At 40.9% G+C, this 15,120-nt stretch overlaps 1 protein-coding gene across 50 annotated transcripts in view; it reads right to left on the bottom strand.

Moving 5' to 3' along the window:
* Window positions 1-2,895: 2,895 nt before the first annotated feature.
* GTDC1 (glycosyltransferase like domain containing 1) overlaps window positions 2,896-15,120 on the bottom strand; it is a 188,874-nt gene continuing 176,649 nt past the window's right edge. For 38 of the 50 annotated variants that reach the window (XM_065070259.1, XM_065070254.1, XM_065070286.1 and 35 more), the window contains 3 exons: window positions 11,918-11,988; window positions 11,128-11,219; window positions 2,896-4,046 (listed from right to left, as the gene is read on the bottom strand). In XM_065070259.1, the coding sequence (XP_064926331.1) occupies window positions 3,963-4,046; window positions 11,128-11,219; window positions 11,918-11,988 (247 nt within the window). In that variant the 3' untranslated portion in view covers window positions 2,896-3,962. Of the gene's footprint in view, window positions 4,047-11,127; window positions 11,220-11,917; window positions 11,989-12,881; window positions 14,955-15,120 lie in introns of those variants that run through there. The other 12 variants (XM_065070294.1, XM_065070297.1, XM_065070293.1 and 9 more) reach the window with 4 other exon arrangements.

Raw genomic sequence — 15,120 nt, 5'->3', positions numbered from 1 at the left:
CCCCCATGTTAGAACCAACTCGGGCATCCCCCCCTGGACCCCCCCGGGTCCTGCGGCCGCTCCCGCTGCTGCTCCTGCCACGGAGGGTGGGTGCGAAGTTGTACCATGGTTATATAGCGCTTGATTATCAGTTTCCAGCAACAGCTGTGTATATTCTCCGAGAATGTAAAGAAATATCAGAAGATAATGCGGCGTTGCTATTTATTACCCTATAATTACAGTTCTGACAGTGTTTCTATTATAAAACCTTATTTGCAAGGGTTCATAACTCAAGAGGCAAAATCTTCCCTTCAAGATGAAGCCTCGCTTACCAGGCTGAATCATTTAAAAAGTATTTCAGTTAAATAAGGTTAGCCTATTAGAGGGTAAAATTCTCAAGGACTTTCATTAAGGTGCTCATTTATATCCGCAAATAAAGAATTGCAAAGTCCCTCAAATCAAGGATGTGTAAGAGGAAAATATCTTTTGCAAAATCGAGGATTCATGGAAGGGTTTTAACATAATTCTCTAGGAAATTATTCCCATGAAAACAATTTGTTTGAAAGAAAATGCCCTCCGGTCTTTTCCACACAAACTAGTCTTGGGCTAGTACATAAGAACCAAACTTAGAAGTGACTACGAGCAGGAATGAGACTGACTAATTCATTTCAACTGTTCTTATTGGAATGAAAACAAAGAGTAAACAGCTTGAATGGGGAAAGGTGAATTTAATTTTCAAGGCCCTTTAACTTTTAATAATCTGAGGAACAATATGGGAGGTACATTCTACCCTCCCAGTTATCCTGATATAAATTCATTCAAGATTTATATCGGTGTAATAGAGAAGCAGAATTCGCTCTGCGATTCCTAACGAACTGCTGGCTCGGTCTTTAAAAACGCAATTAGAAAAACCTACCCCCTAATTCAGAACAGCTTTGAGCTAAGTCAGAGGCGGCGATGCTGCGAACGCGGGTGGGAGCCGGTCTGCACCGCGGCTCCTCGCGGTGCCGGCAGCGCGGCCAGAGCCGGGCTGGGAACACTGGAAACGGTTTGCTATAGAATTCCCTGGTTATTTTAGGATCTTCTTTTTCTATTATATGGGGGAAAGGCGATTCTCATGTGGAATAAACCTGTGTTTCCCGTGATCTCAAATACTAAGACAAAAGGACTGGAGGATTAGGTGCCTGGCCTGTGATTGATGCGGGAGGCAAGGACCCGGCAGGAGCCAGGAAAACCCATTCGGCTTTAATTCTGCACCGAAACTTGTATCAAAGCGCCTGCAGTTGCTGTGTCAATGCAGGTGAAACATCAATAAATATGAAAGTAAGTCAAGGGCTAATTCTGTCGTTTTACTCATAAGATTAGGTCTCTGCATTCACCGCTTACTCATGTGTGTAGGAACAACGGGACCGAGATCCCAATTTGTCTCTCTGACCTTTTGAAGTGAAGGCTTTAAATGAAGCAGCGCGGAGTGGCTGTCTCGGTTCATCTTCAGAATCCGTGAGGCAAAACTCCTCAGGTTGTTTTGGTTGGGGACGATCACCTTGGGGTAAACGCCACCTCCTTCTACCTGAATACCTCACCTTCTCGACTTGAGGACCTCACAACAGGCCAGGGTGGCCCCCAACATTAGGCCAACCTGAAAGTCCTAGGGGGTGCGGTAAGGACATTTTCATCCTAGCTCTAAACCAGCTGTGTCTCTCACTAAGAATGTAAAGAAATATTAGAAGATAATGCGGCATTGCTATTTACTACCCTGCAATTAAAGTTCTCACAGTGTTTCTATTAAAAAACATTATTTGCAAGGGTTTGTAACTCAGAGGGAAAATTTTCCATCAAGATGAAGCCTCGCTTACCATGGTTAAAGCATCCCTGATCTGAGTTTACCAAGGCAGGGCTTGCCAAGGAGCTGGGTGAGACCTCCTTTGGCCATGGGCCTGATCAGGGTGGAGTCTCCACCTCAAAACCACCGAGCTTTGGTGTAGCAAATCTGCTCACCACAAGCCCCAGCACAACGTTACAGCATCTCCTCTTTCCTTTTTATTGGTTTGGAGAATGACTCACTGTGAAATTTTAACCAATTTCGCTATCATTGTACCGTGCCTCAGTGTCCCCAGCGGTAAAGACCAAAAAAAATTTGCTCTTGTCAATGCAAGGTGTGATAACATCAGTGCAAATTTATTATACACTCCGGTAAGATATGTAAGGTACTCCTGTTACTTGGCTCTACCACGTATGACTACCCAACTTACACACACTGCATTGAGAAGAACACTTCTACTCAACCACATTCAACGTCCAGATTCAAGCTGGGCTTTGGTAGATGAGAAGTGAGAAGGAACCAGCGTACAGATGATTACTGCAAAATTACAGCTCTGCAGTGCTCGGAAAATATCTGAACACTTACCGTTGGATCTCCCTTGACTGCTTAATGGAGGGATTTTAAAGAGAGGTATCGCAGGCTCTCTCCCCCATGCTGGAAAAGGACAGTTCAGCATCTTGATGGCATCAGAAGGCACATGTGTGGAGGGGAACCAGCCCGTGGTTTTTATCTGCTGTGGATGGTGCTGGGGCAAAGGAAAGATGCTGATGTCTGCTACTAGGGTGGGGAGAGGACAGGAGAAGAGAGAAGCTACCCCACCTGGTGTCATGGAAGGTGAAAACACAGCTGTTTGTTAATGAGAGGTCTTACCGGGCTCCACATCGTAATGCCTCACCCACAGTCCTCTTCTTGCTTCTTTCCAGAGCGGAGCTGAGATTCTTGGAATTGTCATAACGTTTTATTATCGCTTGCAAAACAGATTCTCCTTCATCAGATAAAGACACAATTGCATTCATTGACTCTGACACAAGGATATGCATAGTGATAAACATACAGATAGATGTACACACTTACACATGAATGAGATATGCTAATTAAAAATTGCAGTGGGCACTTTATTAAAAATTTATTGTACAATCTACATCTTCAAAACATTTTACATCAACAAATATAGCGGCTTGACTGCTGGAATCATAAGTGATTTATCTTTAAAAGACTGTATTTGTAACTGGATGCAAAGATTCTTGATGAACTACCGTTACATTTAAACTACTGGTTTTTATTGGAAGTATTTCGACTGTTATCTGTTTGTTCTCCATCCTTGAGAGAAATAAAACAAGTGTCTCGGCTTTCATTTTATCGGATAGATGGCACCATGTAGCATATTTCCCATGCTAGTTTGAATTACAGCTGTTTATCTTTCAGCTTTCTTTAAGATTAATTAAATGCAAATGTAACTCGGCGAATCACGGGATTACCTGCCAGACCCCTTATTAATACCTTCACTTAAAAACCCCTGTGCCAGAGAGTCATTAATTTGCAAAACTAAGGGGGAAAAAGAAAAGTGCTAAAGCAGCCCTTTGCCTCCCAACAACCCGGAGATGGCTGCCCAATTAGTCCGGCAGCGATCGGATCCTCCTTTCAGGCCCTGTGGCCCTTTGAGGACACAATAAGGCTCCAATGATAACCTGGCAACCTAGGTAGAAACTCAGCCAAGTGTGAGCGTTTGAAGCTGCAGCTTGGCTGCCATCGTGTCGGCGAAAAGAAAGAATTCAGGCACCATGTCATCCAGTACAAAGGATAAAAACAGATTCAACCGGAAATTCAATGTGGCACCACATATGGGATACATGAGTGCGGTTATACAACAGGCCACATATTTTTTTTTGAACAGTCTCCTGCATGTGATGCCGAGGACATGTGTAACCATCATAACGTCTCTAAGAATCTGTATTTAATTTGAGCTGGGGTGGTGGCAGGGATTGGAGATCTGAAGCCGCCACAGGTTTGTGGCAGATGGCTCTGTGTCAGCTATGACAAGCAGCCAGGCTCGGCTTCCTCTGCAGATTTTCTTTTCTCTCTGATCAGGTAAATATGGGCACACTCTGGAAACTTCCACAATTCTGCCTGAGGCTGCAAGTTTGTGACTTAGCCCCATCTGTCACAAATCTTCCCTCGGCTCTGCTGCGAGCAGAGACCTGAATTTGCCGCCGAGCGCTGCCCATGAAAACCCGGCCGTCTCGCCCTGCGAGGAAGCAGAAGAGAGAAGCGCACGAAGACGCGTTAGATGCCGCGACACAACAGGGACGTCTCTTGTGCGGGAAGGAGCGGGGCTCGGTGCCCAAACGCCCTGCAAAACCTGGCATTTCAGGATCGCTGGGCGGAGAATGCTTACACAGCGTTATTTGGAAACGGGGTGAATGCGGCATTTATTTTGTAAAGACAGGTAAGCTGGTCGGCAGCCCCAGGTGTTTGCTCCTGGATGTGCACCATCAAATAGCTGTCTGTGTTACCAGCGGACTCGCCAAGGTCTGAACACCCGTGGGGACCGACCTGCCCCTCTCACCCTCAGAACCCAGAACCGCAAGGAGTGAGGGAATAATTCCCCTGCTTGACCACCATCGGTCTGGCTTTGGGGCTTTAATATTTTAGAGTAACCTTGGAGACAATAAATTCAACTCTTTTTTTGAGGTGATAGCACTGCAAAAGTCTGGGTATTCTTTTTTTTTTGTGGAATGTAATATGATTCAATCAATAGTCTCTACATATGCAGAGATAAAATCATCAAAAGGAGCAAAGTTTTCACACAGACTAAGATTTCCCCATGAAGAAGAGCCAGTATAATAAGATGTCAGTAGCGGTACAATATTCTTCATGATATAACCAACTTTTCTGTATCTTGTGTTCTAAGATCAGAACTGAAGTAATTAATATCTACTCTGCCATCATTAGACTTCAGAGTTAACCTTCAGAATTTAATACGGACTGTTGATCTACGCAGACGTGTTGTTCCAGGATAGCTGGAGTTCAAGCAGTATCAGCACTGATTTGGCAATCACAGTGCTGATTTGGCATAAGTTTTTTTGCACATTTAAAAAAATCACTCTGGTAACACTAAGAATTAGAGATTATTATTCAGCATAAAACCTGAAATCTGGCATGCAAGAAAGCAGAATGATTCACAGAGCCAATTTGTATCGGCTCAGCTTTACTCTGTGACCCAGCTCCTTCCCTCTGTGAGTACTGGGGAAGAACCAAGGTGGAAAGCAGCTTGTAGTAATTACATTTGGAGCTCAGCTTTACAACTCCCAGCACCTTTGGAAACCACCATCAAGACAGCATTGGTTTACATGGCCTGGGTGTGCTGTGAGGCCTGAGTCAGAGCTATATAATACTCCTCAGCAGAGCAGCAGTATTTCCCCCCACAAAAAAATGGTCTGTCCTGAAAATTTATATATCAGCCTTTAAAAAGCCATTTCACTCATTCTGTCTTTGAACAAAAAAAAACACATCAAATGCATATGCGAATCTGCGTAAGATACCCTGCACAGGATAGTTCAGAACACACCGACCAACTACAACAGTAAGAAACTAGTTTCAGGCTTTCTTTCTCAAGGTAATTTGAATATACTTTACTGCAGGGAAAAAAAATAAATGTTTTCATGCTTTTTTTGCAACTTTTCTATCAAAGTCCATTTTATTTCACTCGGCTCATTTATCCGTCTACCATTTCGCAGCGGCTGTGGTTCAGCTGCCAGATTTTATTTATTTTTTAAAACTAAACTTGACCTATCTAATATTGTTATAATGAAAAGTTCAAAGTCCTGGTGTTTCTTCTGAACAAGCCCTGGGAGAAGTTGAGATGCAAGACACATACATATATACACATACATCAATATGTGTGTATGCACACAGATACATATGTCTACATATGTATATCTGGATCCCAGAATGACCGAGCAGGCAACTTCAACAGCCCACTTGCTGCTTCCAGACCCACACGCTCCTTGAAGACCTAAGGTTGACCCAAAATGCTTAAGTTGTGTCCCACGATGCAGCTGATCTTCCCACCTGTGCGAACCACCTAAGCTGACTGTATTTCACCCATATCAGCCATACGTATGGGAGTGAAACACGTCAAACCTTCAGTCTAACCTGGATGCGACCCTGAGCAACTTCATCCAACTTTGAAGTTAGATCCTACTTGGAAGCTGGCCCTGTTTTGAGCAGAAGCCCAGCACATGACCTCCAGAGGTCCCTTCCTAAATTACTCTATGATTCAATGTTCTGAATAAGTCACCAAAAGTTTTATTTCACATAAGAAGTCCTTATGATATATACATTTTATTTAGGATCCCATGGCTAAGCACTGAAATGGAGGTGGGAGAGCACGGACACAGCACGTTGCACTCCAGAGTTTCCAGGTTGCTATAACCTTCCCATCAAGGCTACTTCTGAAACCATTTTAAATTATATTCACTAGAAACTGAGCATCTCAAGAGGCAAATACCAGTTTGCCACTTGTGCTTCTACCCTCCTTCTCACCTGCACCTACGCTAACCAGGTAGAAGCACAAATTCAATATAACTCCTTATTTTTCTCTCTGCAAACACACTCTGCTGCTGAACAGAAAGCCAGCAGGATGGATGGAAATATTCATACTATTTGCATACCCTATAAAGCTCTAAATTAACTTTATCAGCTCAGGACGAAAGATCTGGAGAACACTGTAAGCAAACATCTGCTCAATATACATTCAGCATTAAAAAGTAAACAGTAGGTTTGGCTCCATAAGGAACAGGTTGAAAATTATCAGAGTACAACACGTCACATAAACCGATGGCATGGCCTAGAATACTCTGTAAAGCGATGATCACACCAGCACAAAAACAGCTCTCAACCATCAAAATGGACTGAATGATGAGAGATTAGAATGTAAACAGGCAATAACATTCATGAGGAGGGCCTGAAAAGACTGGGATACTCTAAGTGCTTGACAGATGTTTATAAAACAACGAATGGTACAGAAAAGATGGATGGGGAGCTTCTGCTTCCAGGTGACCAACTCCAGAACAAGAAGACACTCAAAGCAACTGAAGGGGCAGAAACCCTGAGCCAAGTGAAGGAAATTATTTCAGTGTTGTCCGTAAACATACAACGAACTGCTTTGCTATAGGAAGATGCAAAAGACAAGAACAGGGGTTTCCAAGGGCCTGAGTATCAAATGGAGAGCTATTATGCACTGCCTGGCAATACTTAATACTAAAAGGTTAGGAAAAATGATAAAATCTCCAAGTCCAGGGTTAGGACCCATCTCTAACTCTAAAAGACCAAGAGAAGACATTTAATACTTTTATTTCTACCCGTGTCAGCCTTCTCCCGAATATCTGATGCTCACCGCTATCGGAATCACAGTATCAAACACACGGCATGCTGACACAGAGTTAGCATCCTTATAGAAAAATGAATTTCTCGTGGAGTTTTGCTGGGGAGGGGGTAAGGAGAAGGGCAAAGGCATTGTCCCCGGCTCTTACAGGGCTACAAACAACTACTGCTCCTTGTGACAGGGCTGGGTGGCCGATGGGACATCTGGCGTGAAGCTCGTCCGCAGCCTCACATGTCCAGCGCCTGTATCCTTAGGCTGAGAATGCCTCCCGCTGCCTACCTAGCTGGGCCTAAATATTAATGCTGGACCAGGAGTGGTTTTCCCTTGTACATGCTTCCCTGAAACACCAAAGATGCTGCTCTATCTCCAGTCAGACCAAAAAGAGAAGGGGAAAAAAAAAGGCAAAAATAAAGTTTTGTTGGAACTGCCCTATACAGCCAAATCCTGAGACTGGAAACAATTCAGATGTCTACGGTCTAACTGGGATCTTAATTTGATTTTACAGCAGTTTAACCCCTTTAAATTCAGCAGACTTCCTTCTGCAGTGGTGTAAGAAGGAGAAAAGCATCACGCCATGTGTCTTTTCATAGGCAGGTGAGCTTCTGTAGTGCGATGGAAATGAGAAGATGAATGTCAGAAAGTGGGCCAAATTCTTTTCTCCGTTAAACAAGCATGAGTGAGAGTAGGATTTTTCTGTAGGAACTGAAGCTGACAGCATGTCAACCAGCACTCATTCAGCTGGGCGGGCTGGGAGAGATTATTTAAAGTTGTCAGCTCCTTCCATGCCTGGCTTTTGGCAACTCTTCTTGTCCCTTTCCACTGTATACTCTTTATACATGCTGTTTTAAATTAAGAAAATGAAGTGAGGGAACTGAAAGGTAAACTTAAAGAAAATAATGCAGAAACAAATGCTTCGCTCTATTTCTCTAAATTTTAAATCTACTAGATAGGGAGCTTGCAAACTCTGACAGGTCTTACAGTGTTCTCTGATGGAAAGCAATGTCCTGTTGTTGTTGCTTGCTTCATTCTGGCGCTTACTTTGGCAACCACAAATACCCAGAACCAGAGAGCAACACTTGGTTCCATAATACTGGAACAGAACAAATAATTGATAACAAATGAGGCTTGCTTTGCACTCATCTCAGTCTTCCGCTAATAACTGGTAGAAGGCAATGTCGAAATGCAAAGGAGGCAGCCTCGGGTGTTGTGAGAATACGCAGGGTAAGGAATACATCATTTGGAAAGGTTTCCATAGGTGCTTACATTATGGACATTTTTAAGAGTCTGCCAGCATGAATGTGCTCCGTCGAGTAAGTTATTACAGTTTAATGTCTCGGTCTGTGCATTTTCACAGGGATATTTGCCACGTCTGGCTCCCGAACCTGACTGCCCCGCTGCCGCTTCTCTCTCATTTGCCCCTAATTTTGTCAGCGCAAGCACTGAGGATAACTGAAGGAACAACTGCCTGGTTAATTAGACCGCTGTCTAATTATTATGGATATCCTTAGTAGCAAAACCCCAACAATATGTAAAAGGATAACCCAAGGTACTTCTGATTACGATTATTCCTGATCTACGGAGCAGAATGCCTCAACAGTAAAGTGCCATTTGCTTTTCATGTATCTTTGACTTTCTTTTTAAGACTTCACAGCTTCTTTATGAACTTCAGGCAGGGAGCATGTCAGGAAGGCTTCTGAAAGAAAAGTAGCTCATTAATATGCACTACGGTCCCTTTTCTATTCCACTATAGTATATACAATATTATACCGAGCTGAAAATCGTGAAAATACAGGGGAAGTGCTGCGTACCCTTCATGATTCCACTCTTTTCAGCTTCCTAAAAAGCAGCATCATCCCAGCTATAATTACACTAACAGCACGTATCTAAGTCAGTGTTTTTCCAGGAAGTTTTGCGGCCAGCTTCATTGAGAAAGGAGCCTTGGCACACGTGGGCGTAGGTACAAAAAGACAACTCTAACAGTATTCTCCAGGCTGATCCAAAGCCTATTAAAGACAACAGGGATCTTTTTCTCTGGTGCTCACAGGTTCTGGATTAGGCTCTGCTTTACTCATTTTAAAACGATCCCCCATTCACCTCAGTTGCTACCTGTTGCAGATTCTCAGTCCCAACGCTCAGAAGATCCGAACGGGGCTAAACTGTTAATACTGTACATTTACGGCAGGTGGGATCAACACCTTCAGCTGCAAGCCATCCCAAGGGTGTTTCTTATTTAAAGAAAACTAGCGTTTTGCTTATGGGTCTGGTGCACATATTGTAAAATACATACTGTATTTTATATCAGTATTTGCTCTGCCACTATTTCCATTTCCATCGAGGCAGCCTTGGCTCTGGTTAGGAGCTGGGGAGCCACACGTGGAGAGAAGATCTACGTGAACACAACTGAGCTGAGCTGGAAGCCTCGGGAAACGTCAAGGTAAACATTTAAGGACTGCTTTCCCTTTGAAGCCACCATGTATAACTCTACGATACTATTGACTCAAGAAGTAATGCCGAACGCTGGAAGTGTTCAGTCAGCATTTTAAACTATTATGAGCTACCTCCTGAACCATTGCCAAGTTAATAGACAATGAAAGATAATGAGCTTGAAATTGGGTGTTAAATTGCATTTTTGGTTTTCTCCTTTTTTTTTAATTTTTTTTTTCTTCAAGTTTAACTGTTTCCTGCAGAAACAACATCATCTTTGATGGATCATTATGTAAATGTCTATTTTTAGGTCACAAAAATAGTCAGACGTGGGCTAAACCCTTGTTCCTCCTGCTACATGTATGTGGGAAGGGGCAGAGAGGCAGAAGATGGTCCCCAGAGGGAGGAAGGTGCAGACATGAGGCAGCAGGAGCCTCCAAATTAACATGGTGATTACTCAACTTGCTCATTAACGGGGTGCCTGGATGGTGACAGCCAGGGAACGCTAAAAGGTCGACATTTGTATTGCACGGGTAACACGAGGAGTATTTCTATGCACTCCCAAGCCTTAAGGATTTTCACCCAGACTCGGGTTTCTTGTAACCCGAAACACCTTTGGCATGTAGAGATGATGGGTATCCAACCTGCCTAGGGCACCGTGAGGCTGGTAAAAGTCAGAAAACACTGTAAATTTACATATTAGCATGCAGAAAATAGCTATTTTTTTCTTAAAGCAGCATCGTGTAATAGTAGTTCTTTGCTGGAATAACATAAAATTTAGTGCTTTATCTACAATCATGTAATTAAAAAAAAAAAGGGTTGTGACTCTTAGCAGTATAAATAAACCCCTTAAAAATGTGGAAGTTGGTCCAGCATTGACCACTCCATCAAAACTGGAATGGAAGGTCTGACACTGACACTGCGCTTTCTCTATATGAATAACTGCAAAGAATGGTATATGATAAATATCAGTAAATTATGCTTCTGATAAACCTTCTTCTATGTTCAACACAACTCAAAAAGCAAAGAGTTAAAATAATCATAATTATCAAAATAATGCAAATAATCCCAAAAGGCAGAGAAATCTTAACTGATATCAGTCACCTGCATTTTTTGAGGACGGAACATTAAATTAGGATAGGAAGGTAGGCTTATCCTCATTAGTATAATTGTGGGATCTTTCTTTTATTTTCCTTTTAAACTAATGAGTTGCATTAATCCAGGTTCATTTTTATAAGCCTCTTGGGTCTGAATGTAAAGGACAGTCATTTTAGAAAACAATAAATTAAAAAAAAGCATGTAGCATGCATTAAGTGCACGTATTTCATAAGACCTAGGTTAATACAACTGGCATCTAGTTTAATTAATCCTTGTTAGTGTAACGACTAATATCCCTCCCTAGAATGTTTCCTTTAAACATTAGTATGTTAATTAAATGTTGTTTTTTTAAGGGTTTTTTTTTCCCTTTGTACTTCAATATGGCATTATATCATGTAAAACTATTCTCAACAACTACCTTATAGAGATGTTTCCTTACAGTATCTGGTCTCTTGCAGAAATTCTGAAGCCTTTTAAAAAGCTGTTCAGGTGTAGAATACAGATATTCAGCTGCAGGAAAAACAGATACATTTTTAATGAAACAAAAACCTCAAAGCACACACTCGATATTAGTCACTTTACTAATTAAAAATGCATATTGCTCTGTGCCGCCTCGTGTTTTACATTATTTAAGCATGATTTTATAAGGTTACCTCAGCTCACAAGGATGTTTAATGCTAAATAAGACTGTGTAGTTGTGCTGTTTAGACATCTCCTTTGGGTGATTAAAATACATTATTCTAATGTAACACAATGCATATGTGATACATTTAGTGATGAGATTTTTTCAAAGAACTGGTACTACATGAGTGTGTATCCTGTACTGCGGTTGCATACTATTAAGTATTAAATTGTCTAAATAATTTGGTGTGATTTTCGGCCCTGTTTGTTTTGTTTTGTGTATCAAAAAAAATCTGCAAACCATTGCAGCATCACTGACCTTTTAACAAAAATTTATCATTAGGGGTTGTGTACGCTAACAATGAAGAATGCCATTTCAAAACTTGCTTTTGTGTTATCTTAAAAGAACAGATGGCAAATATAAACTTCGTCTAATGTATTAAAACACATAAAATTCTCCTTAACACTAACACGCCGGCTCGCCAAATAAACAATTGCTTTTGCTCAAGTTTATTCTGAAACGTGGTATTTTAGCATGGATCATGTTATTGCGTTTCAGCGAAAAGAAGGGGCAACGAAGCAGCTACCTGGAAATATCTCTGGGTACACCAAGGCTTTGGGACACAGCGGGTAACAGCCACAATATACAGCTTCAACCCTGGGGATTAGAAATAAGAAACACACCAAAAACAGACATTAGTGAGCAAAAGCTTATTTCGGTGCAAGAGCACTGAGGTTGACTACATGCAGCAAGAGCGAAACACTTCCTTTCCTTCAGCAGCATAATCCCTCTAAATGCCAAAGTTGCTCTTTTTAAAGAAAATTTTATTGATCATATGAATTACATAGAACAGAACAGCGAGCATATGTTTTGTTCGCTGAATAAATCAAAGCGCAGCTCTGCATTTTTTTGTTTTTTAAATACTGTTTAACACATTTTATAATCAGCAGACAGACACATGTAACAACATGGTGAAGTATGGACGGCTTTTCTTAATAACGCTGCAGAAAAGCAAGGGCAGACGTGCGCACGTGTGGATATACGTGTATATATAATATCCACAGACGCACACGATCACCGTTACCTGGCAGAACAGATATTCTCCTGCGACTTTAACACTCCAAAGGTTACAGTTAAATATAGCCCAGGAACAACTTACAACATGTTTCGGGCTGGGATAATTCAGCTTATGCACATGCTGCAGATAATTTCCTTCATTTTTCAGGATGTTGTATTTTTTAATAACTACTGATGATATTCCTTTGCCAAAGTGTGCGATGCTTTGTACTCGTGTTTTTTTCAAGGAACAATTTACATATCTCCTGTAACATCAAACCCAAATATGTTATAATTGCAACGCAGTGGCGCGAAGTTTTCTTATAGCGAATCTAAAGGAAAGCATCGGGTGTGCGTTTTAATAACCGAATGGGTTAAGGCATTGCGCTTTCAGTTTATTTCTTTTGCATAATGACCATTGATCTGACATAATGTCCCTCCAAAGATACAACCGTGATTTCTGTTGGCCAGAAATTACACAGTGAAATTCAAAACACTTCTTAAAATATGTTTATTTTATGAGAGGCTTTGAATTTCCTCCAACATGTTGACCATACGAGAGCTTTATTTTTAACTTCACTTTCCCTCTATCCCCAGAATATATATCTGATATCTTGTCAACATTCACCTTTTCTATTTTCAGTGACAATCCAAAAGGTTTTCACCACCTTCACGTGCATATTGGGTTTGGTACTTTATTACAGGCACCCACAAGGAACTCACTCTGTTTCCTTTCGATCTCCTCAGTTTTAAACAGGAAAAATACAATAAAGAATAACATATTCAGCTTTCACGCTAGAAAACTGTGCATATCCACACAACCCAAAGAACCACATTGCTCTGCAAATGCTTTTGCTTTTTTATAAACTTTTAAAATTTGTATTGCTTTGTTTTAAATAACATATGCACTTCAGATTGCATTTTAAACATTAACAACAATTTCAAAGTGTACATCGTCTAGCACTATATTTTTTTACCAAAGAGAAATGTTTCTGATGTGTGATTTAATTGATGATTTCAGTCCTTAAATATTGTGTCATATGTCAAAGCAAATAGATTTTAAAGTTTTCTTTAATCTAGGAGAAAAAAAAAACCACCAGTGAAACTGTGGACATTTCAGTAATAGCTCAGATCACTAAGTTATGTTAAAATATTTGCTTTTTAATCGTATCATCTGCATGAAAAAAAATGAACAGCTCCCTAAAACAAAACTGCAGGCCAAGATGCAATCTGAGTCACCATTTGAGTACACAATCCCCCCTTCCAAAAACCTCTATCAGGACCATGAATTAGTAAAATCAGAATTTAACGCCTCCGCAGTTCGCCGGATAGGAGTTAAAATTTGGAATTCTTTCATTTGCAAATGATCTCGTTTGCATGCTCGTTTTCTACCTTTCCGAAGTTCACACGCGTTTTCCGACAGGTCCTTCGCTATGGACCGTCCACCTTTGGGATGCCACGACCTATAGATCAAACCGAACCGGGCAGAGCATCCCCAGCACGCAGACAACAGGGAAACAGCCCAACGACAACAGGGAAACGCTTCGCAACTTCCACGCTTTTCTCCAGAAAAGTATCGTATCAACAATACCATTATTCTTCATTTCAATCCTTAAGCGCTACTAGTTAAATAATAAATAGAGTTCCGATTGATCTATTGTTAAAATGGCTAGTAAATGACCTTTTTATTCCAATTAACAAATCATCTGCTAAATCTATGAATCTTAATATTCAGATCTATTCACTTCAATTCATACAATTTATCTGCAAATAGTTGTTGGGCTTTTGATTCTAAATATAATTAGCTGATAATTTTGCTTGGCTGAATTACTTTTCTGGAGGGCCTGCTAAGGCTCTCAGTCGCATTATCTAGCAATAATGAATCTGATAGGTGAAATTTTTTACTGTAATGAGGATGAGACACAGTTGTGACACCTGAGTCTAGTAATAACAGAAGACTGCTAATTATCGACAGCACTTTTTTGTGTGATGCACAGAGAAAAAAAAATCCCTCATTATTAAAAAATAAAAAGTTACAATTATAAGTGACACCGGAGGAGAGTAAATAAAATGGAGTGATTAAAACATTGCTGCTTTAAGGGTGTTTTTAATTAAGTGGAAATGCTAATGTTGTCATACTTAGCAGATGGGATTAAAATTAGTTATTGTAAGTAACTCATATTTTATGTTATGGTTTCCACAGCATGTCTACAAGATCTAAGAAAGTGATACATTCCATAAGACATTTAAAAAATGAAATTCTCATACTCTTTACAGCTCATAATAATGAACATCATGAATAAACTATTGAAAAAAAAAAACCCTGCCAAGGATTTTACCATAGTGACTTAACTCGCATGGAATGTAACCAGAATGTACTGGGGCTGCTGGAATCGCACTGCTGGTCTGCCTTTGTCTTTTTGCTGATAGTTGCATTTCTTTATTTCCTTCCCCCTCAACAATAACAGGAGTTTGGTGTTTGGGCAGGCATCCAACATCAAGTGTGGTGTCAAGAAGGTACCGCTTTGGTGCAAGGCAGGATGATGACCACCCACCAAGGTGATGTTCTAAACGAAAGCACAGGATGCATCGTGTAACTGCAGATAAAAACCTAATTGCACACTTTCTCCTACTTTATTTGTGTAAAATTTTCCATCTGCTACATCTAAAGATGTCTAAACTGTTAGTATCAAACCTGCATTCAGCTGCCAGCTGTGCACATTAAGGATTGCA

This window comes from Columba livia, chromosome 7 (assembly GCF_036013475.1).
Source record: "Columba livia isolate bColLiv1 breed racing homer chromosome 7, bColLiv1.pat.W.v2, whole genome shotgun sequence".
Taxonomy (NCBI): Eukaryota; Metazoa; Chordata; class Aves; order Columbiformes; family Columbidae; genus Columba; species Columba livia.
Note: the sequence above shows the minus strand (reverse complement) of the source record. Positions and strands in the feature narration are given on the sequence as shown.